The following is a 21535-nucleotide window of genomic DNA, read 5'->3' as shown; positions in this document are numbered from 1 at the left end:
GCTTAGGAAAAAGTAGTACTTGTAAATATACTGTGGCATAAAAAATATATATAATAAAATGGTGTCTCCTTTAGTTGTTGATTTGTCACATAACTGAAATGCTTCCTCTTCATGGAACCATCCTAACTAGCAATGCTACTCAACCCGCAGCCCGTGGGCCACATGCGGGCCCTGCTTAAAGGACAACTTTAGTTTTTTTCAACCAAGGTTCATGTTTTAGGATGTTATTAGAGAAAGTAAAAGATGAGTGTCATTTTTTTTCATTTGCTGCTTTCTTTCGTTTTAGGGATTTTAGCTGTTTTTGACATTCGAGCATGGGGCTAAATATGTATTTTTTTACAAAATATTATGGCAATTTATTTTTTTATTATTTACTATAGTCCTAATAAACCCCAGGAAATTACATCTGTCCACAAAAAAAAATCACAGGATCTACTGAATGTGAAGGTAGCCTACTGGGGGGAAGCCACACTGTGTGTCATAGGCTCAATGTCAGTTTGACACATTCAGTAGATTTTGTGATGTTTTGTGGCCAGATGTAATTTCCTGGGGTTTATTAGGACTATAGTAAATAATTAAAAAATAAATCGCTATAAAATGTTGTAAAAGAATACATATTTAGCCCCATGCTCGAATGCCCCCGCCCCCTGTCAAAAACAGCTAAAATCCCTAAAACGAAAGAAAGCAGCAAATGAAAAAAAATGACACTCATCTTTTAGTTTCTCTAATAACATCCTAAAACATGAACCTTGGTTGAAAAAAACTAAAGTTGTCCTTTAATGTATCTGCGGCCCGGCATGGTCATACCAATAAAAATATAATTAGTATTTTTTGTTGTTTTGAACAAGATTGTAGGTATAGCATTGTTTGTTCCAAGAGAAAGTGATATGGTCTGATGTCATCTGAGCACCTGTGATAATCTGTTCATTATGTTCTCTTCACATTTTGAATGAAGCCTAATTGAGCTGTGCCACATGGAAATGTGGCTTTTTACTGTGTGTTTCCTTAATTTTAGACTAGTCGTGGACTTGTGCAGTCTGTTACAAAATAAATTCTTAAACTTTTCAAAAATAATACTGACATTTTCCTGGAGCAAAATACATTTTGAGATGGAGGGTCTGCGGTCAAATACATTTTGGCGGTGCTTGACATGAAAAGGTTTGAGAATCGCTGATATACATTAGCAACATACAGTACATCTTTTGAATTGGCCTTAGGTGACGGGTCTTACTCTTAATGGGTAAATTCAGCACCCCGGGAGCAGTTAGGGGTTAAGTGTCACACAGACAGAGTGACGCACAGAGTGGAAAAACCAAGGTTCAAACCAGAGCTACTGTTGTCACTGCACTCAAGACACTTCCCAAATTGACCTTGAAAATATGAACAGATTATGTGAGAATTAATAGAAGCTTAGAAGCTAAATTGGATTCAAACACACGCACATTTCATATTACTGCATATAAACAACCGAGTACTGGCCTACTTGATCACTGACCCTAATCCAATGTCCTTGATCTAGTTATTGATCTAGAAACAGAAAGCTAGGGGTGTGCTTAGATGGCCCAAGTGGTCAAGGAGTACCTGAGTCTGGGGATTGAACTTCCCCCTGGTGCATTCGGCTTGCATGGCATAAAGCAGACTAAAATCTCAAGACTGTAATGATACTATTTTAGGCCGACCAGCTGAATAAATCATCATGACATTTCTGAGACCATTCATGTTTCTGGAAGATGCTTCTAAACTTCTATTGTATCCTAATGCTAGTTTGATCACTTAAAATAATCTTAAAATAACTAATGACCGAAAATAGCCAATCTTGTAGATCTGCTATTTTCAGTGCTCAGCATGCTTTCACATGAGGCACGCTGGCTTCTATGATATCCAAATGACTGAAATCACTCGTGGCGACTGAGAACTTTAATCCATGGGCTTGGCCGACACACAATTGGCCATGTTCAGGGCAGGAAAGCAGGGCAGGGAGGGGGAGCTTTTCGCAGGTAGTGGGGTCTACGGGCTGGGGTGGCACCTGTCAGCGAGGGACAGTTTGGGTTTCACATGGTATGCCAGACCAGAGAGCCATGCCTAGTGAAACTGTCCCAATATTGTCACCGTCAGGCAGAAACCTCTTATGTCCATATTTTAACTTTGTGTGTTTTTCTTGTTTTGTAAAGTACTGGCCTACTTGAACATACTACAGTGTCACACAAGCATCAAAAGTAGCAGATCCACAAGTTTGAAACTTGTCACAAAGCTAAGCGTTTTGAGCTTGTAGAACTGCTACTTTTTGCTACCTTTGAGTTTGAATCCTGAAGATAACAGTTTTGTAAATATGACGTTTCCACCTAAAGGACCGCCCTAAAGTCTTTGCATTGGTTTTGCAATGCCGTTTTTTTTTATCTCCCACCCTGTTTTAGCACACCGATTAAATGTCCCCTGTTTTAGCACACCGATTAAATGTCACCTGTTTTAGCACACCGATTAAATGTCACCTGTTTTAGCACACCGATTAAATGTCCCCTGTTTTAGCACACCGATTAAATGTCACCTGTTTTAGCACACCGATTAAATGTCCCCTGTTTTAGCACACCGATTAAATGTCACCTGTTTTAGCACACCGATTAAATGTCCCCTGTTTTAGCACACCGATTAAATGTCACCTGTTTTAGCACACAGATTAAATGTCACAAGACGTACACTAGGCAGAGATCTATGATCACCTGATTACTCAAGACTAGTTGGAACGGGAGAAGTAGGAAGGGGGTACTACTACATCCTCCCCGTGGGGGCTCCTCACTATAGCAGGTAAGCCAGTAGGATACAAACCGGGGCACTACTACATCCTCCCCCTGGGGGCTCCTCACTATAGCAGGTAAGCCAGTAGGATACAAACCGTGGTACTACTACATCCTCCCCCTGGGGGCTCCTCACTATAGCAGGTAAGCCAGTAGGATACAAACCGGGGCACTACTACATCCTCCCCCTGGGGGCTCCTCACTATAGCAGGTAAGCCAGTAGGATACAAACCGTGGCACTACTACATCCTCCCCGTGGGGGCTCCTCACTATAGCAGGTAAGCCAGTAGGATACAAACCGGGGCACTACTACATCCTCCCCGTGGGGGCTCCTCACTATAGCAGGTAAGCCAGTAGGATACAAACCGGGGCACTACTACATCCTCCCCATGGGGGCTCCTCACTATAGCAGGTAGGAAGGGGGCACTACTACATCCTCCCCGTGGGGGCTCCTCACTATAGCAGGTAAGCCAGTAGGATACAAACCGTGGCAACACAGAAATGTGTTACTAGTAAAGTGGGAGAAAAATAATTGCCTATTATGGCTACTCATTGTAAAAAGAAAGGAAAACACTAGTAACTAGAAAAAGTGCCCTTCTGGGCACAGGTCTCCACCAGGAGGATAGGAGTGTGTGTGTGATGTTTGGCAAAATGTTTAGGAGCAATATAAATGTGTGTGTGTGACACGGCTTGGCCTGTTGTAGCGCCACCATGAGGCTGATTTGAAAACTGTCAAGTGGCATTTCTTCCAAAGCCTAGTGGGAATATGCATGCACAGTTTCACCACAATCGGACTGTGCGTTGAGTAGTTGAGGCGATTTGTATAAAACGGGTACAAAGCGGGCTACTCCTGAAAAGTTTAGAAGCCAATCGTAGCCAATGAGGGTGGATTATGAGAAATCAAACAAACCCGTCTTGATCACATGACTATGAAGAGCATGTGTACCGATTTGCGTGAAATTTGGATAAAAGAGTAATATTAGAAAATGTGTTTTACATAGGTCGGCCTCCTGGTGGCGCTATAAAGAGCAGATTTATATTTAAATTCCAGGCAAAGGTTGGCCTCTAGGGAGTTGGCATACAAAGTTATCCACAGATCCGTGCAGTTAGAGGTAAAAACACATTTCGGCCAGTTATAGCGCCACCATGAAGCTGAGTTGAAAATGTTCATGTGGCATTTCTTCCTCGGCCTAGTGGGAATGTGCGTGCACAATTTCACGGAAATCACACAATGTGTTCATGATTTGCAGCATTTTGTTTGAAACAAAGCACTCCTGCGAACTTTGGAAGCCAATCTTAGCCAATCAGGATGGAGTCTGAGAAATCAGAAAGACCAGTTTCATTGAATGGCTCCAGAGAGACTGTGTACCAATTTGCGTGATGTTTGGACAAAATCTGTAGGTGTACTGTCCAAAAACTTGTTTTGCACAAAGCGGCCTCCTGGTGGCGCTATAACAGGCCGTTCTGGAAATTTTGGGGCAGAGGTTCATCGTTGGCATCCAGGGAGTGTGTGTGCAAAATTTGGCATCGACCGGGTTAACGGTGCCGGAGATTAGCTGTTCACAGACGGACGGACACACACACACACGGACGGACACACGGACGGACGGAGTGCAAAACATACTCTCTCCCCATGCCTTCGGCCTGGTGGAGACAACTAACGATTAAGCTGCATTCTATGGAGACTGGAGAGTATATTAAATCAGGGTATCTGTATCATTCTATGGAGACTGGAGAGTATATTAAATCAGGGTATCTGTATCATTCTATGGAGGTATCTGTATCATTCTATGGAGACTGGAGAGTATATTAAATCAGGGTATCTGTATCATTCTATGGAGGTATCTGTATCATTCTATGGAGACTGGAGAGTATATTAAATCATGGTATCTGCATCATTCTATGGAGGTATCTGTATCATTCTATGGAGACTGGAGAGTATATTAAATCATGGTATCTGCATCATTCTATGGAGGTATCTGTATCATTCTATGGAGACTGGAGAGTATATTAAATCAGGGTATCTGCATCATTCTATGGAGGTATCTGTATCATTCTATGGAGACTGGAGAGTATATTAAATCATGGTATCTGCATCATTCTATGGAGGTATCTGTATCATTCTATGGAGACTGGAGAGTATATTAAATCAGGGTATCTGTATCATTCTATGGAGGTATCTGTATCATTCTATGGAGACTGGAGAGTATATTAAATCAGGGTATCTGTATCATTCTATGGAGGTATCTGTATCATTCTATGGAGACTGGAGAGTATATTAAATCAGGGTATCTGTATCATTCTATGGAGACTGGAGAGTATATTAAATCAGGGTATCTGTATCATTCTATGGAGACTGGAGAGTATATTAAATCAGGGTATCTGTATCATTCTATGGAGGTATCTGTATCATTCTATGGAGACTGGAGAGTATATTAAATCAGGGTATCTGTATCATTCTATGGAGGTATCTGTATCATTCTATGGAGACTGGAGAGTATATTAAATCAGGGTATCTGTATCATTCTATGGAGGTATCTGTATCATTCTATGGAGACTGGAGAGTATATTAAATCAGGGTATCTGTATCATTCTATGGAGGTATCTGTATCATTCTATGGAGACTGGAGAGTATATTAAATCAGGGTATCTGTATCATTCTATGGAGGTATCTGTATCATTCTATGGAGACTGGAGAGTATATTAAATCAGGGTATCTGCACACTCAAAATACAAATGTAATACCTCTAAAAAGAAAGAAATAATACCATTACTGCAGCATTCTGCAAAAGACAAACAGCATATTATGAGTCAATGTTATTCTTATTTTGAACCACTACCAATGGTAAATGGTGCATTTATATAACACTTATATCCAACATTCACAACATTCACATATGTTCACATGCAAGGCACCAAACTGCATATCGGGAGCAATTACCGGCTACTGAGCCACTGCCACACCCCCTATTCACACATTTAAGTGTAGCAACAATGAAAACTAAGCATTTTTAAAGAAATTGCATATTATATATGCTATTTTGAAAACACTTTTCTATGATGTGGATATATAATGGAGGTCGACCAGAAGTCTCAGTCTAAAAGAGTGGCAAATGTGCTAATGACTATATTCACACAGCACGGCCATCTTGCGCTCATGTCATATTTGCGGGTTGGGAGTGAAATGCCACCCCGGGTGACACTTCGCTCTACGGCCATTCAGAGTAAAAGCGGCCATGTCTTTCCGGCACCCCAGAGCTCCTATTTTGAAGGAATCCCGGGAATGATTGTGTTAAGTATGACTAGTAAAAAATGTCCACAGTGGCCATTTTTAACTATTAAATATGGTGAATTGGCTGGCTTTAGCAGTAGGTTATTCCTAGGGCATTCACTTCTAGTCATTTTTACTAGTTGACTAGTTGAAAAGTGCTTTTTTTTTTAAAATAAATATTTGTACATTTAAAAACTGTGTAGATTGGTGACTATAACTATAATCTACCTGATCTTGACAAAATCGGGGGAAACATTATTATATATACTGTATATATATTTATTTATTTTTCTTATAAACTAGTCAACTAGTACCAACAAGGTCGACTAGTAGATTTACTAGTCGACTAGTTGAATAGTCGACTAGTCGACTAGTTGAATAGTCGACTAGTTGCTTAATACCTTAGCTATTCCACACAAGTCATACCACTACCTGCGGAAGCGGAATGTACCCTCTGGAATCATTACATTGTCATATGGGCTTACGTACTGCATATCTGACAAAGTCAGAAAAAACCCCACAATGGCGTGTTTGCAACACTTCTGTACCCCCACTTGAATCCTGTTTAAATGTCAGTCAAGGACAGAGGCATCTGCCTCTTAATTTAATGGCGAGTGGTACTCACCACACACACACACACACACACACACACCTGTTTGTACTTGTCCACGTTGACTCCCTCCAGTTGGCTGAGGCGGACGAGGTTGGTCCCTACCAGAATCCTCAGCTCCTGCCTCTCCTTCTCCCTCTTCTCGCGGTCACGGCTGTGGCCCTGGTGCTGCATGCGCACCCACAGCTTGTTCATCTCGGCGAAGTTGAGCAGCACAAAGTCAATGGAGTCGTTGATGTCGCCCGTCATCTCCTCCGTGCCTCTGTGTTTGGAACAGGACACCAGTTACAAAATACCGTTAGCCAAGATGCTTTCAACCAGTGTTGATTTTGCAAGACTAATAATATGACGAAAAATGTTCTTCGACTACCTTTTTTTCACAGACGAAAACTAAATGTAAACTAAATGAAAGCTAAGCTATGATGACTAACACTAAATATATTGACAATTTCGTCAACAAATCAAAACTAGACTAAAATGTTAGGAAGGGACTAGTGGACAAGAGATCCAAGACAAGTCATTTTATGCTTGGTTGCATGCTGAAAATAGCCGATCTACAAGCTCACAACGTGTCGCCCGCAACCAAAAACTAAACTAACACTAAAACATTTCAGATGACTAAAATGTGACTAAAACTAGATGAAGTTTGAAATTAAAATGAAATTAAATTATTCCAAAGACTATGACTAAGCTAAAATAAAAAAAGTCAACACTAATTCCAACGGCGTCACCAACAGCTGGAGATTGTTAAAGCCTGACGCGTTGTGAGCTTGTAGAAGTACATACTGCTATGTACTGTATGTATAGAGCGTCGCAGTCCCGACCCCTCGAGAGACCCGGAAAATAATTCTCCGTTCATTTTCCTCATAGACTTTTCAGAAAGTATTTATTTAAAGACGTTTACGACACGGACAAAGCCAACTCTTGTCGTGACAAATCATGACAACAAACTAAGTAATTAGAAAGAAGAAGAAAACACTTTTTTTGTTGTTTTTCTTCTTTGTAATTATTTGTTTGGTCCAAAATATTGTGTGTTGTCATGATTTGTCACGACAAGAGTTGGCTTTGTACGACGCTTATAAGGTCTTTAAATAAATACGTTTTGAAATGTCTATGGGAAAAATGCATTGGGAACCATTTCCTGGACTGCGACGCTCTATTAAGTGAAGTGTGTGGGTGGGTGGCTGGGTGGCTGGCTGGCTGGCTGGCTGGGTGCGTCTGAGCACGAAAACAGCATGGTTGTTTTTCACCACCTGTGCGTAACCTAACACACACACAAACACACACGCACATATTAACTGTATATGGTGATTTCGGGTGTACCAGTATAGTACAGTGACAGTACAGTACAGTAGAGGGTACAGTAGAGGGACCACCACACGGTTACTCTTTCATTTCGGGGTGGCTCGCCGGAATCGCATTTTTCACGATTTTTCAAAAATAGCAGACCTACAAGCTCGTAGCGCTTGAAAGGTCTGTTTTTCCACGAGCTATAAATGAGTGACAAAACATGTCTTGGTGACATCAGATCTTATGTTTTCCTTACTCGGGCTGCTCTCCGTCGTCGGGGAGGATGTTGCGGGTGCACTGCAGCAGATAGTTCCTGAGGAACAGGCCTCTGAGAGGGTGCTGGACCCCCCGACACATCTCCACCAGGTCCTTCAGGATGTCCTTACGCGACTGAGGGAAGGAGCGCACGTACACCACGCCCACTGTGATCAGCAGGTAGCTGGGAGGAAGACAGACAGAAACAACTCAGTTACACTTGATGGGCGAAGGCTTTATTCACCGTTTTCTGGCAGAATGCCTCTTAGCTCCATGTTAGAACTTTAATAATAATAAAAAATACAAAATAATGCCCTACTTGGTCATACTAGAGTGTCACATAAAAGTATCAAAAGTAGCACATCTGCAAGCTTATCGGTTTGCTACTTTTTGAAATTGAATGACTGGCAGCCTCTTGTGTGTTTTCGTCAATTGATGTCATATGTCATTTAGTGTCACAATGTGTTGAGTTTTTTTGGCAGCCTATAAAGATGATTAGGGAGGCTAGGTTGAAAGTGGTTAAAGTCTATGGACCCTATTTTGCCTGATGCCTAAACTCCTCCTTAGGCATTTTTGAGTGGTGCAAACCACTCCAACAACCAGCTTTGTCTGTATGTTTGTGTATCTGTGTACGTGTCCGTGCACAGGTACCAGCTTTGTCTGTATGTTTGTGTACGTGTCCGTGCACAGGTGAGCATGGTTACCATGGTCACTGACATTACGTCAGACCACAGCTGATCAGGCTATATAAGACCTTGCACCACTCAGTTCACACGGGTGTGATTTCTATTACTTTGCGAAACATTTTAAAATAGTGAAAATAGCCAATATACATCAAGCTTCTAGATCGGTAAATTTCACCATTTTAAATGGCAAAATATGTTGTACATATTTAGCCACCTGTATGCAGTGTGCACATTAACATTTTGTGTCTGTGGTGTAGACGGGCTTGAACACATCAGATGAAACAAAACCAGCGATTCATTTTTGTATTATTATTTGTATGATTTAGGAGGGATACTCACAGTCTAGGGATGATGTTTCCTGCATACTGCACCAACTCGTACAGGTCAGCTACTTTGCGTCCTTTGGCAAACTCATCTGTCAGATAGACCTCTAGGTAGTGGAGCTCATCAGAGATGGCCATGTCTGGACTCACTGTTAGGGACAAGCTACTGAAACACTAGACTGGAACTCACCTATGCTTTTTATGGCATAGGCAGCTCCCGGCACGGTCTGCCGTGAGAAACTAGGCGACGCTGCTGGACACGAGACTAATTAATTAGAGCGACAGAGAGAGAGAGGAGTGTGTGTAGTGTGTACGTGTGTGCGTCAATTTAACAAAGGTGCAGACGATCACAAATCAGCAAAGAGTGAGCTTAGTTTGCGCTACTGTATGCCAAATTGAAGTGGACTCGGCCCCAGACTTATTTTTTCTCCCTGGAAATAAAAAAGTCTGGGTTTTCGAGGCTACTGAAACACCTGCTTAAAAGCTAAATAAAATCTGACAGACTGAAAATGTTTGTATGACCAAGTCCTAAAACCAGGTGAAGAAGTCAGTCACAGACTGAGGCTTTAATTTGAGCTTTTATTCAAATTACAAAAAAGGTATGAAATATCCGAGACTATTAAGATTTTTATGGAAAATGCTTCTGAACATATTGCTAGTTTGACCACTAGAAATGCTTAAAATAATTAAAACATCCTATCTAAGCTCTCAATGCGTCACAGAGCTTGTAGATGGGCATGAGCATGTAGATAGGCATGTCTTCTATGGCAGGGGTTCTCAACGTTTTTGGCCGGGGACCCCCGGAAATGCTTTGGCAATGTCTCGGGACCCCCGCCCCGCCCCCTCCCGACCCCCAATATAAATTGGGGGTGACTGCTACAATAACCTTAACCCATTTTGGGCGGGAACCCCTTTTGGTGTTTTAAGCATTATGTTATAATTTAGCTATTGAAAAATAGCAGATCTACAAGCTCATAGCGCGCCACCGAGTGGCGCGCTACGAGCTTGTAGGTCTGCTATTTTTTAAAAATCGTGAAAATAAAATTTAAAAACTTTTTTTTTTTTTTTTTTTTGGGGACCCCCTAAAATAATTTGGCGACCCCCCGAGGGGTCGCGACCCACGGGTTGAGAACCCCTGTTCTATGGAAGCATGTTGCGCAGCGAAAACAGCCCATCTACCTACAAAAGGCTGTTTTCGCTGTCCAAGCCAGCATGTCTTCTATGGCAGGGGTTCTCAACCCGTGGGTCGCGACCCCTCGGGGGGGTCGCCAAATTATTTTGGGGGGTCCCAAAATTAAAATTTTATTTTCACGATTTTTCAAAAATAGCAGACCTACAAGTTCATAGCGCGCCACTCGGTGGCGCGCTATGAGCTTGTAGATCTGCTATTTTTCAATAGCTAAATTATAACAATGCTTAAAACACCAAAAGGGGTTCCCGCCCAAAATGGTTTAAGGTTATTGTAGCAGTCAATTTATATTGGGGGTCGGGAGGGGGCGGGGCGGGGGTCCCGAGACATTGCCAAAGCATTTCCGGGGGTCCCCGGCCAAAAACGTTGAGAACCCCTGTTCTATGGAATCCAAATGTCAATTGTGGCGACTGAGAACTTTAATCCATGTGTCCCGCTTTGGAAAAAAGGTTTGGCGACCCCCTGCACTAGTATTCTCGCCCAAAAAAACGAATCTCTTCGGCAAAAATAGCCGATATCCAAGTTCACGACGCGTGGAAACTACAGCATGACTCCTCACGGCCAACAATGTGAAGAATGAGAGGAATGTGGACATGAATGCAGTAGAAGCTCATTCTACTATAATAATGGCGGACATTGTATGTTCTTTTTGCTGGTAGAGGATACAGAGCTCGTAGTAGCTCTTTGGAGACAGCATGGATGTCCTGAGCTCTCCCAGCATGTTGGAGGCATGTTTCAAAGCGTCCATCAGCTTGTTTTTGTCCTGCAGAAAGACGACGACAACTGGGTCAGCAGGACTTAAGGCACATGGTGATGCAACAGCTTAAAGCAGAGGTTCCCAAACTTTTTAGCGCAAGACCCAAAAGAGAATCTCCCCAGGATCCAAACTAGTCAAAATAGCTTATTTACAAGGTTGTAAGCTTTTGATCAGTTATTTCTCTACTTCATGTTAAAAAAGTATTATATATTTTTTTTATGAAACATTTATAATTTTCGGGGGATTTTTGGGGGGAAATCTTTTGAAATAATGAAAAACAAAATGTAGGAAACAAAAAATGTTGCTGGGCCTAGGACCCAAACTTGGGACTAGGGATGTAGTTCAACCATCCATTTCATTACGAGTACATCCACAAAGAAAGCAAATATTACATGTAACGCCCGCACTGTGTAGAGACCTCTTTACCGTGGATTTTATTAGAGGCATTAGTTTTACACTACAATATCAGACCCAGAACAAACAGTGTAATATCGGGTCCTAAATATGATTACATTTCAAGATATTGGTCAATATTGGCCTGAGAACGCCTCAGGAGGAAGTGGCAAATGTTGCTCGGGAAAGGGAAGTCTGGAGCTCTCTTAGTCCAGTAATAATGTAATTTGACCTCAATCTAATTGCAAAAAAAACAAACTCAGCTGATTTTGCATCTTCAATATATCCTGAATAACAGAAAAAAAGTTGCCTGGAATTGTCTGAGGGGAAAGTGTTAAATGGCCTGTACAGTATCGCCACCATTGACATCCTATTATAAGGCAATATTTTCTAAATTTCCTTATGCTTTAAGTAGCATGTGACATATCAAACTAGGGGGTTTTCATGATGCTGAAGCCATTCCAAGCCATTAGTTTTGCACAAAAACACTCATTGGGCTAGATTTTGCCATAGCAACTTGCTCAAATGTGCTGACATCATCACATTTGACACAAAACTAATGCTTGGAATGGCTTCAGCATCATGAAAACCCCCTAGTTTGATATGTCACATGCTACTTAAAGCATAAGGAAATTTAGAAAATATTGCCTTATAATAGGATGTCAATGGTGGCCATACTGTACAGGCCATTTTCAACACTTTCCCCTCAGACAATTCCAGGCAACTTTTTTTCTGTTATTCAGGATATATTGAAGATGCAAAATCAGCTGAGTTTGTTTTTTTTGTAATTAGATTGAGGTTGACCCTGTATTTTCCATAGATTTCCTGTACTATCTGGTGGAACAGACCCGAGTCCGGATAAAGCAGTTGAACATGGATGATGATAATAATAATGTCCTACCAGGCATCTCTTCATCTGGAAGGACTGGACCTTGACAGCCTGCACAGCTTCATCTAGAAGCTTCTCCTGCTCATCCTGTGGAGACTGTGTGGTTGGCTGAAACACATAACACACAAACATTTAAAGCTGCAATCCCTAAAGTTTCATGACCTATACTGGAGATTCCAACTCGGGTCTCCACGCATGATAGACCAAACTTCTACCACTCCATGATAGACCAAACTTCTACCACTCCAGGGGAGATATTTGCGCTTCAGGTTGTCCTACTGAGAACACCCCCTAATTGATATTTGGCTGTGGAGTGTGGACCCTCCATCTCAAAAATATTTTTACTCCAGGGAGCTCCAGAAGCAAACATTTGAGTTAAGATTTGCACAAACTTTTATGATAGCAGATCTAGTATAGTAGAAGCTCATAGTGCAACGCGAAGTGACGCACTATGACTATGAGCTTGTATATCTGCTATTTTTGAAAAGCCAAAGTATGAAATATGAATTATGGTTAAAGTGGTTAGAATAATTGTGACCCTATAACTAATTTTGCTGTGGACCCCCAGGTAAAGCATAATTTATACTCTCTAGTATAAGTATGTCGCTTTGCCAAAAAAGAACATTAGTACAAGTAGCCAGGAAAGACAAGACAGACTCACAAGCAAATGAAGCAATCAATAGAACTTAAACCACATTGTGTGGTTTAAGCAGATCTGCTCTTTTTGGGACATGACGCCATCGTACTACAGAGTATACCGTAAGCTCAGCATAATTTCGCCTTTTTTCCCCATTTCTTTAAACCGACTGTCGTTAAATACTTTATTTACGCTTAGTTACGGTTTCATTTCATGAAGCCAAAGGAAGTCACTTGCCTCAGTTCCCTGCAACCTGTCACCAAGTTCTTCAACCAGTTTGCTGACTTGGCTCCAACGCTCTCTGACTACATCCAGGTCAATCATGTTAGGGTCTTTATAGATTGTTGCAACTCACTCATTGCAACAAACTGGTGTCATTTTGTGACATACAACTTTGAGCTAGGTTATAATGAGACGATGATGACGGCTTGGCTAAGGCTTTATCACATGACCCTACTGCTGCAATGTGATCAGGGCATTGACTGCTCATTTATTGCTCCCCGTTTCATGTTGGTCGCATTCTGCACTGTAACAAATCCATTTGATTCGCAAAATGTGGCAACGGATGGTGATGAAACTTGTTTCACCACCACTGCGCAACTCAGGCCTGCAGTGAGTGAGTGACATTCTATCAAGTCATAATAATAATAATTAGTATCCATTCCATTCCTACTAGGTGCCTCTATCTTCTGTCCTGGTGGTTCTGTCTGTTTAATCTCCCTTACAAGAGGATAGTCTATCAGTCCATCCCAATTAATCATTTTTCTTAAAGGGACATTGCTGGAAGAAACTGCAGTCACTCTAAGTTAATAGCATTTGTACAGTAGATAACAGGAGCACAATTTGAAATTTGCACCCAGTATGGCCAAAAAAATAATGTAGTCTATGACCATAATGCTTTGCTGCACTGCTCCTGCTTGTGGAGAGGGAGGTAGGGCCATAGTCAGAGTGTGTCCACTAAGGAAAGTAGGCTTTCCAATTACACAAACCGCCTTAGTATTGTGAGTAGGTAAAACGTTGTTTATATATATAGTGTAGGACGAGAACAGTTCCATAGCTCTAATGAAGGCATTAGAGCTATGGACCAGAGCTAGTCGTACCCCAGACAGACAGACATGCTCAATGTCTGGCAAGATGAATCACAACCCCCAAAACTAACAAAACACACTACACATAGGGAAGGGGTCTTGAACATGTTTTAGGTCAACCCCTTGTGGAAGACCCATTACTATAGAGAGTAACGGCCCCTTGTGGAAGACCCATTACTATAGAGAGTAACGGCCAATCCAAACCATTGATTCACAAAAAGAAACCACAGTAGTCTGAATGGCCTCCACCCAAATAGTGAAAATAGCCCATCTGCAAGCTCACAATGCATTGCAACATGTTGTGAGCTTGTATATCTGATTTTTGAGGGGCTCTGCCTCCTATATTCAGCTATTAGTGTAGATGTTCATCTTACACAAACAATAAATTCCCATTAATAATAATAATACATTTTATTTATAAGGCGCCTTTCAGGGCACTCAAGGTTGCCGTACAGGTTAAAAACAGTTGATACAAAAACACAGTTAAAGGCAAAACCAAACTAGGGCACAGCTTGCAGCAGAGATCAGCCATATGCCTGCCTAAACAGGTGGGTTTTGACAATTGACAATTAATTGTCAATGGTCAATTGACCTTTGACAATGAATGGAGAATTTACGCCATATGTGGACGAGCAAATTGGCTATTTTTGTCCAGCACAAAGATTAAATCCCCATTGACAATGAATGGAGAATGTACGTCATAGTGTCTGAGCAAATCGACATGTTACGTCATGATGCTGTACGATGATAAGAGCGCCCCTCGTTATACACGAGTGGATTTTTTTTTTTTTAAGTTCACCAAAAAAGGGACACCGTGGTTAATGTGGTATTACATTGTATTAAATTAAATTGTTTTATTATCAAACATTTACCACAGTCTACATTTACCTAAAGACTGTCATGACAGTCATGGCGCAACTTCACCCTGTTTTTTTGGCTATTTTATTCGATTTCCAGACCTATAGTAATAATGAGGCTCTTACACATGTGTGCCATCAACGCCCCACGACAGACTCGAGCAAAGGTGTCAAGCAGAAAAAAAGAAAAGAACAGATCTACAAGCTCATTGTGCAACGAATCCAACAGTATTAGGCCAGACATATTTCACACAATGCTAGACATCCAAACATTTTCCAAAACATTTGCTTAATTCCAAACCATCTCCAGGCCTGGAAAACAGTTTTATTTCTAAATATTCTCAACACACCTGTTTAAGAGACACAAGAGGCCCGAAAAGGATATATGTATTTGATTGATTGATTGAAATATGTATTAACAGTTTGCAGAATTACAGTACATTTCAAGCACAAACTCAATACAAAGGCTGTTAACTGTGAGTGGACGACCCAATTAAGCATTACACTTGTTTACAAGAGGGTCCACCTTGTTCAATTCATCAAAACTTTTAGAGACGTACAAATAGACACTTCTATATATATACACCGGTAGTCATGTGGTCAGGGGGACCCTGAGAGATCCTTGAGGGGAGGTTCCAGGGGGTCCCCAGCTATACATTATTGTTGGAACCCAAATGGACGTTTATGGACCGTTAACAGTTAACACTGAAAGTGTACAAATGGAACCAAATGTAGCCTTTTATGGATCGAGAGTGTAGAAATGGATCAATGTGTACACTATCAACAGAGGTTAGTACAGTGCAGATTAATTGTGGTCAGAGATAAACAATATGCTATGAGACATATCATATCAGAAAGGCTTGAGAATCACTGTTTAATCTACGAATTAACATGAATGAAATGCGTCTCATCATCAATTCACTCTATCGACACAGCTGGCTAGTAAGTTGTTGTTATGCTAACGTTAGCATGCTGTGCTAACCCTAGTTGCAGATGTTGAGATGCTGAGTCCAATGAGGGGGCACGAGAGAATGCGACCATGTATACGACTTCTATTATTAAATAAATATAACACTCATTTCATTTCTCACTGTCTTTCGGTCTAGCATTGCCCATTATCTTACTAGCATGTTAGCCACTAGGCTAACCAGCTAGTTGGGTTGGCTAACGTTAGGCCAGAGCCAGCAGCATTAAATAAAGTGTTTTAAACGTGTGTTCAGCTCGTCTGGACGAGCCACTGTGCTCTCACACTAAACAACACGCACGGTGCGCATTTGAAATGGCTGATATTGACATCAAACGGACTGTACTCTACTCACCATGTTTATTATCAACAGATGTGTGTCAACAAGAGGAAACAGTCGAGGATGGATCAAATTGATTCACTGTGTCATGTGACCAACACACAGTCTGACAGGCTTCTTCCATGGTGTCTGGAACAGCAGGCCGTGCATACATTCATGTTGTGCTACTGACACCTGCTGGAGGCTGGTTTAGAGAAGAAAAACAATGGGGCTGTCGAATTAACTGAGTTAATTCATTTGTAAATGTAAATGTAAATTGTAAAAAAGATTAAATGTATCCATGCTTGGATGACTCGCCCCATACATCCCATACACTCTGCACTATCTAGCCCTCTATCTGGATGGACTTATTACAAAGGCAGAGGCTCAAATCACATAACACGACAGGGTGAAAGACAGAGAGACACCATTCTGCCACAGTAGATTTGTTATAAAGAATAAAATATACGTACCATTATATCGTACACATTCCCACTGTATATACAGAAAAAACATGGAATATTTTGGACATAGTTGAATGGTGAATAATCATGATTAATTATTTTTTAAGCCGTGATTAATCTGATTAAAATGTGTAATCGTTTTGACAGCCCCTATTTATACTGTATATATAAAACTTTATTTATTTAAATTTGTATTTGGCCTCAGACACCCCCATCTGAAAAATGGTAAAAGGTGCATTTATATAGCGCCATTTATATAGCGCCATTTATATAGCGCCATTTATATAGCGCCTTTTATATAGCGCTTAACATAGATTGTGCATTTCATTCACCCATTCACACACACATACACAGATGGCAGAGGAAACCATGCAAGGCACCAACCTGCAGCAATTAGGGGTTCAGAGTCTTGCTCAAGGACACTTCGACACAAACTGGGGGTGAGTTACAGATGTACAATTTTACAAATGCAGGGGGGGGGATAATTTAAAAAAAAAGTCCAAACATTTCAAACACTTCCAGGATTGTGTCAGAGTAGGAGCAGCAGCACGTTCTCTTTCGGTCTCTCTTTTGTGTTACTGGAGGTCTCTATATGTCTTCCAGGTACCTGTATTCAAAGATGAAGCCCTCCAATGGTCTCCAGTCCCATTTCTCGTAGTCAAAGTAAACGTAAGTGCCCTGTTCAAACTCCCCCGTGGTGATGATCTTGGGTTCCCCGTGTCTCTGGAACCACATCATGTACTTGTTGTGGAACATCCACGATTGTTTCTTCAGAACCTTAGCAGACAGATACTGGGCCTTGGTGCCCTCTAGGTAGTAGAATATGAAGAACAGGGTTTCTGGTGAGAATCTCTGGTAGAACTCTATGGAGTCCGAGTGGTGGAAGGGAGAAGTGGGACAGGGGTTCCTCATCCTCTCGGAGTCAGTGGGGTGAGGCATGTGCGTCCACGCCGCCTCCTGCATGGCCTGCTGGTACTGCTGATCTTTAGAGAGAGGTGTGGGGCCCAGCGGACACACCCCTAGTGAGGGGGGGATGCTGACCTCTGACAAGGACGGCCGGGGGGTGGCGGGAGTCTCGGGGGTCGCAGACGAACCAGAGCTGTCTTTCTCTGATAGGTGTAGGTTTGTGGTCTCTAGATGCAGACGAGATCCTAGCACCGACCTCTCAGCCATCGCCTTGAGAGAGCCGAGAGGCTCAGACCTTAGGCCCTCAGAGGGCTGTGTGTAGGAGTGTGGCCCATTGAGCAGGCTCCCTCCTCCGGGTGCGCAGTCAGAATACAATGGGGACGGAGAGCTTTGGGGCACAGCGACGGAGCTGATCAGACTGGGGTTGTCTATCAGCTGAATGGCTGAGGAGGCAACTGGCGAGGGCTGTCTGCTCTGTGATTGACTTGGTGTACCTAGCGCCGACTCCGTAGAACTCTCTGCCACTATGGCACTGTAACTTATGCTTCCGTTTTGTTTCAGTCTACTTGGCGGTCTGGCAGGAGCAGTGTTTGTGCTACACACCACAGAGACCACACTTTGCCCGGGAATTAGAGCCCAGGGCCCCCCAGTCAAAGAGCTGTGTGCGGGGCTCGAACCCCGCACACCAAGGCCCGTGCCAGCCCCATTGGTGGTGACTCCACTAGAGCCAGAGGTGGGGGGGGTCCTGGTCTCTACAGATACGCTCGACTGGGAGTTGCTGCTCATACCCAAGCCGCCCCATGCCACCGCTGCTTGGGCAAAAGGGTGAGCTTGGGAGATGGGCGTGCTGGGGGTGGGGAGAGACGGGGTGGTGGAGGCTGGTAAGAGGGGGCGGCTGGGTGGGCCGGCAGTGTTTGAGGGGAAACAGGTTTTCATCTGTGGTGGCTGTTGCTGTTGTTGCTGGCTTGGTGTTTGGGCATGTCGCTGCTGCTGCTGCTGCTGCTGCTGCTGTTGTTGTTGTGGAGGCTGATGCTGTTGCACCACACTGCTGAAGCTTCCTACAAGACTGTTGCTCGTTGGAACAACAGATTTGGCCCTGGCCTTGCTTGCCAGGGACGCGAGTGAGGGTGAGGATGGGCGGCAGGTGGTGGAGGAAGATATGGAAGAAAGCAAGTAAGGGGTGGCATTTTTCACAGGCGACTGGCTAACTTCATTGTCTGTCCACTGAGCGCTTTTCTTATCGTGGGCTGTGCATGTGGCCAGGGACGGGGACGTGGGCGAGGATGTGGTGGAGGACGTGGGAGAGCTGGCCTGACCCGATGGAGACGTGCAGGCAACTAGTGCTGAGGGGATCTCTTCCAGGTCCAGGTCATCATACAGGAACTCATTCTCCTCGAAGTCAGGATCCTGCGATGAGTCGATGTAATACACCACATCATCCTTTATCTTCTGGACGGAGTCCACCGGGACTGAGTCATTGTCCAGCATTCGCAGGATGGTCTCCAACATGTTAATGTGGAAGCGGTGCCTCTCGATCAACCTCCTGAGCTCTGTGATACGATCCTGCTTCTCCTTCTCACCCTTCTTCTTACCAGTCTGTACCGAGAGAGACTCCACCTCACTTTCAAACTGGTCTACCTGCATATTTAGAGTGTCTATTGTATTCGTGAGCCACTGTACTGTCTCCTCCTTTTCCTTCTGTGCAGGATCAAACTTTGGAGTGAGCCCCAAACCTTCTTTCGAGTACGCTTTTGTTTTGGATTCTCGCTCCACCTCCTTGAACCGCTCCATTTGTATCTCAATGAGTTTGCGATGCTCCACTAGCTGCTGTTTGTCTTTGATCTCGTTTGAGGCTATCCATGTCTTTAGCTGATCCCTCAACCGCTGCAGTTTTTTTATCTCTTTTTTTAGGTCAGCCTCATGTTTTTCCTTCTGATTAGAATTCGCTGCATTTTGAAGCTTTTGCCAAATATCTTCAAACTGTTCTACACCTTCAGCTACCCTTTTAAAACATCTGTCGATTTCACATTGAAGTTTCCTCTTGTCAGCCATGGCTTTGACTCAGTGAGTAAGCAAGGGTTCTGGGCTTTTATTTGTCCTTATTCAATTATAGGCTAAGTTAATTCCCCGCCAAATCCTCTTTGCTTCCAAATTATGTTTTCAGTTTGCCAGTCATTCAATTCTTATTTGGGTCTATAAAGCCAACGCAGATTATCGTTTACCAAGCTGCAGCGGCCTTATTACGTGCTGGAATCGTTAGTTGATTGGTTTGTTTTATATAAATCTAGCAGAACATATCAACTATATAAAGTTCAAGTTGAGGTGGGTAGTGTACAGATATTCCCATATATGGACTGGACATGTCTGATGTCAGAACAAATCAGCATATGGTATGCCCATATATGGACCGGACATGCCCAAAGTCAGCGTAAATGGCAATGTGTACGAATCAAATTGTCAACTTATTTTTTTAATGCATGCAAATCGACGTTGTTAGACAGTCTCTGTTGTGTGTGACATCAGACCAATGCTCGACTAGTGAGAGAGAGAGAGAGAGAGAGAGAGAGAGAGAGAGAGAGAGACAGAGAGTTCACCCCACCTACTTCAAATTCGACACACACGTCCAGAACCGCCAAAAGGCCTCTGCCCGGGCTCTGGACAGGTAGCCTGGCGCGGCCAGACTCATAGCGAGGGTTCACTGATGTTTCCTCCGGGAAGAATCTTCAGTGAATCCCCGCTATGAGGCTGGCCAAGCCAGGCTACTGGACAGGGCCCCTGCCCAGGGTCCATATATGGAGCTGGCCTGTTCTGACATCACAACATTCTATATTTGGGCATGCCTGACACAGAACTCCATATATAGGAATAAAGGGACACAGAGAGACAGATACAGAAATCTCCACATGGGCATAAAAGGGACACAGACAGATGGGTGGAACGGGTACTCTGACACGGGTACAACAGGTACTGCATAGCCGGGTGGGGCATGGATCTCCAACTTCCATCGTTACTGACTCGGTGCTCTACAGCTGGGCACCGGTCTATAGTAACTAGAAATGCACTCTGTCGAGCTGCCAACTTGCGCATTGCACACAAGTACGCCATGTATGACCTACTTCAGCATTGCACCAGCATTGCAGCATTGCACGCATCTCATGGTGCGCTCTGCTTGTGCACAAGTAGCCTACTTGTGCACAAGCAGAGCGCACCATGAGATGCGTTCATGGTGCAATGCTATTAACCAATGTCTACTACAATTGCTGTTCTAAATGTTTTACACCCTTCATATACAACTTTTAAATGTACTAGTTACTCTCTATTACTAATTGGCCGGTGGAGGACACCAACATACATACATACCCAGCCGATGCATACCCTTACCCCCTATTGACCTTATACCAATTTTGAAACGTACTTTAGTTACGTCATCAACAACAGTGGTCCCTCATTGGCCAGTGGAATACACAACATATACATACCCAGCCGATACATATACCCCTATTGACTTTATACCCATTTTGAAACGTACTTTAGTTACGTCATCGAGAATAATGGTCCCTCATTGGCCAGGCGGGATATACCGACATACCTACACCCTGGGCACAATATGCGCTGTAAAGTGAGTGCATAGCTGAAATTTGGCAGAAGTAGTGGGATTTTGGCGGAAGTACCACTCACGGAAATGACGTTGACGCTTTACAAATCTGTTTACATTCTCCGTGAATGAAACAAGTGTTGTGATTGGTCAAAAAAATATTGTATCCAGGGGAAATACATCTGACGGATGTATTCGTCGGCGGATTTCCGCCTATGCACTCTCTGCCCTCCACATACAAAAACAAACA

At 42.9% G+C, this 21535-nt stretch overlaps 2 protein-coding genes across 2 annotated transcripts in view; both read right to left on the bottom strand.

Moving 5' to 3' along the window:
• Positions 1 to 16511, bottom strand: part of vps35 (VPS35 retromer complex component) — a 38968-nt gene extending 22457 nt beyond the window's left edge. Inside the window, exons 1-6 of the mRNA XM_079497314.1 lie at positions 16357 to 16511; positions 12468 to 12563; positions 11083 to 11179; positions 9244 to 9367; positions 8220 to 8402; positions 6716 to 6935 (exon numbers count right to left, since the gene is read on the bottom strand). Of these exons, the coding sequence (XP_079353440.1) occupies positions 6716 to 6935; positions 8220 to 8402; positions 9244 to 9367; positions 11083 to 11179; positions 12468 to 12563; positions 16357 to 16359 (723 nt within the window). The 5' untranslated portion in view covers positions 16360 to 16511. The remainder of the gene's footprint in view (positions 1 to 6715; positions 6936 to 8219; positions 8403 to 9243; positions 9368 to 11082; positions 11180 to 12467; positions 12564 to 16356) is intronic.
• An 861-nt stretch (positions 16512 to 17372) lies between these two features.
• Positions 17373 to 19742, bottom strand: LOC306919877 (CCR4-NOT transcription complex subunit 3-like; the record flags this gene model as incomplete). Its single annotated transcript, XM_079496425.1, has 1 exon — positions 17373 to 19742. The coding sequence occupies one exon, from the start codon at positions 19740 to 19742 to the stop codon at positions 17373 to 17375; it is 2370 nt and encodes a 789-aa protein (XP_079352551.1).
• Between the last annotated feature and the right edge of the window lie 1793 nt (positions 19743 to 21535).

This window comes from Electrona antarctica (assembly GCF_951216825.1).
Source record: "Electrona antarctica genome assembly, chromosome: 3".
Classification (NCBI taxonomy): Eukaryota; Metazoa; Chordata; class Actinopteri; order Myctophiformes; family Myctophidae; genus Electrona; species Electrona antarctica.
Note: the sequence above shows the minus strand (reverse complement) of the source record. Positions and strands in the feature narration are given on the sequence as shown.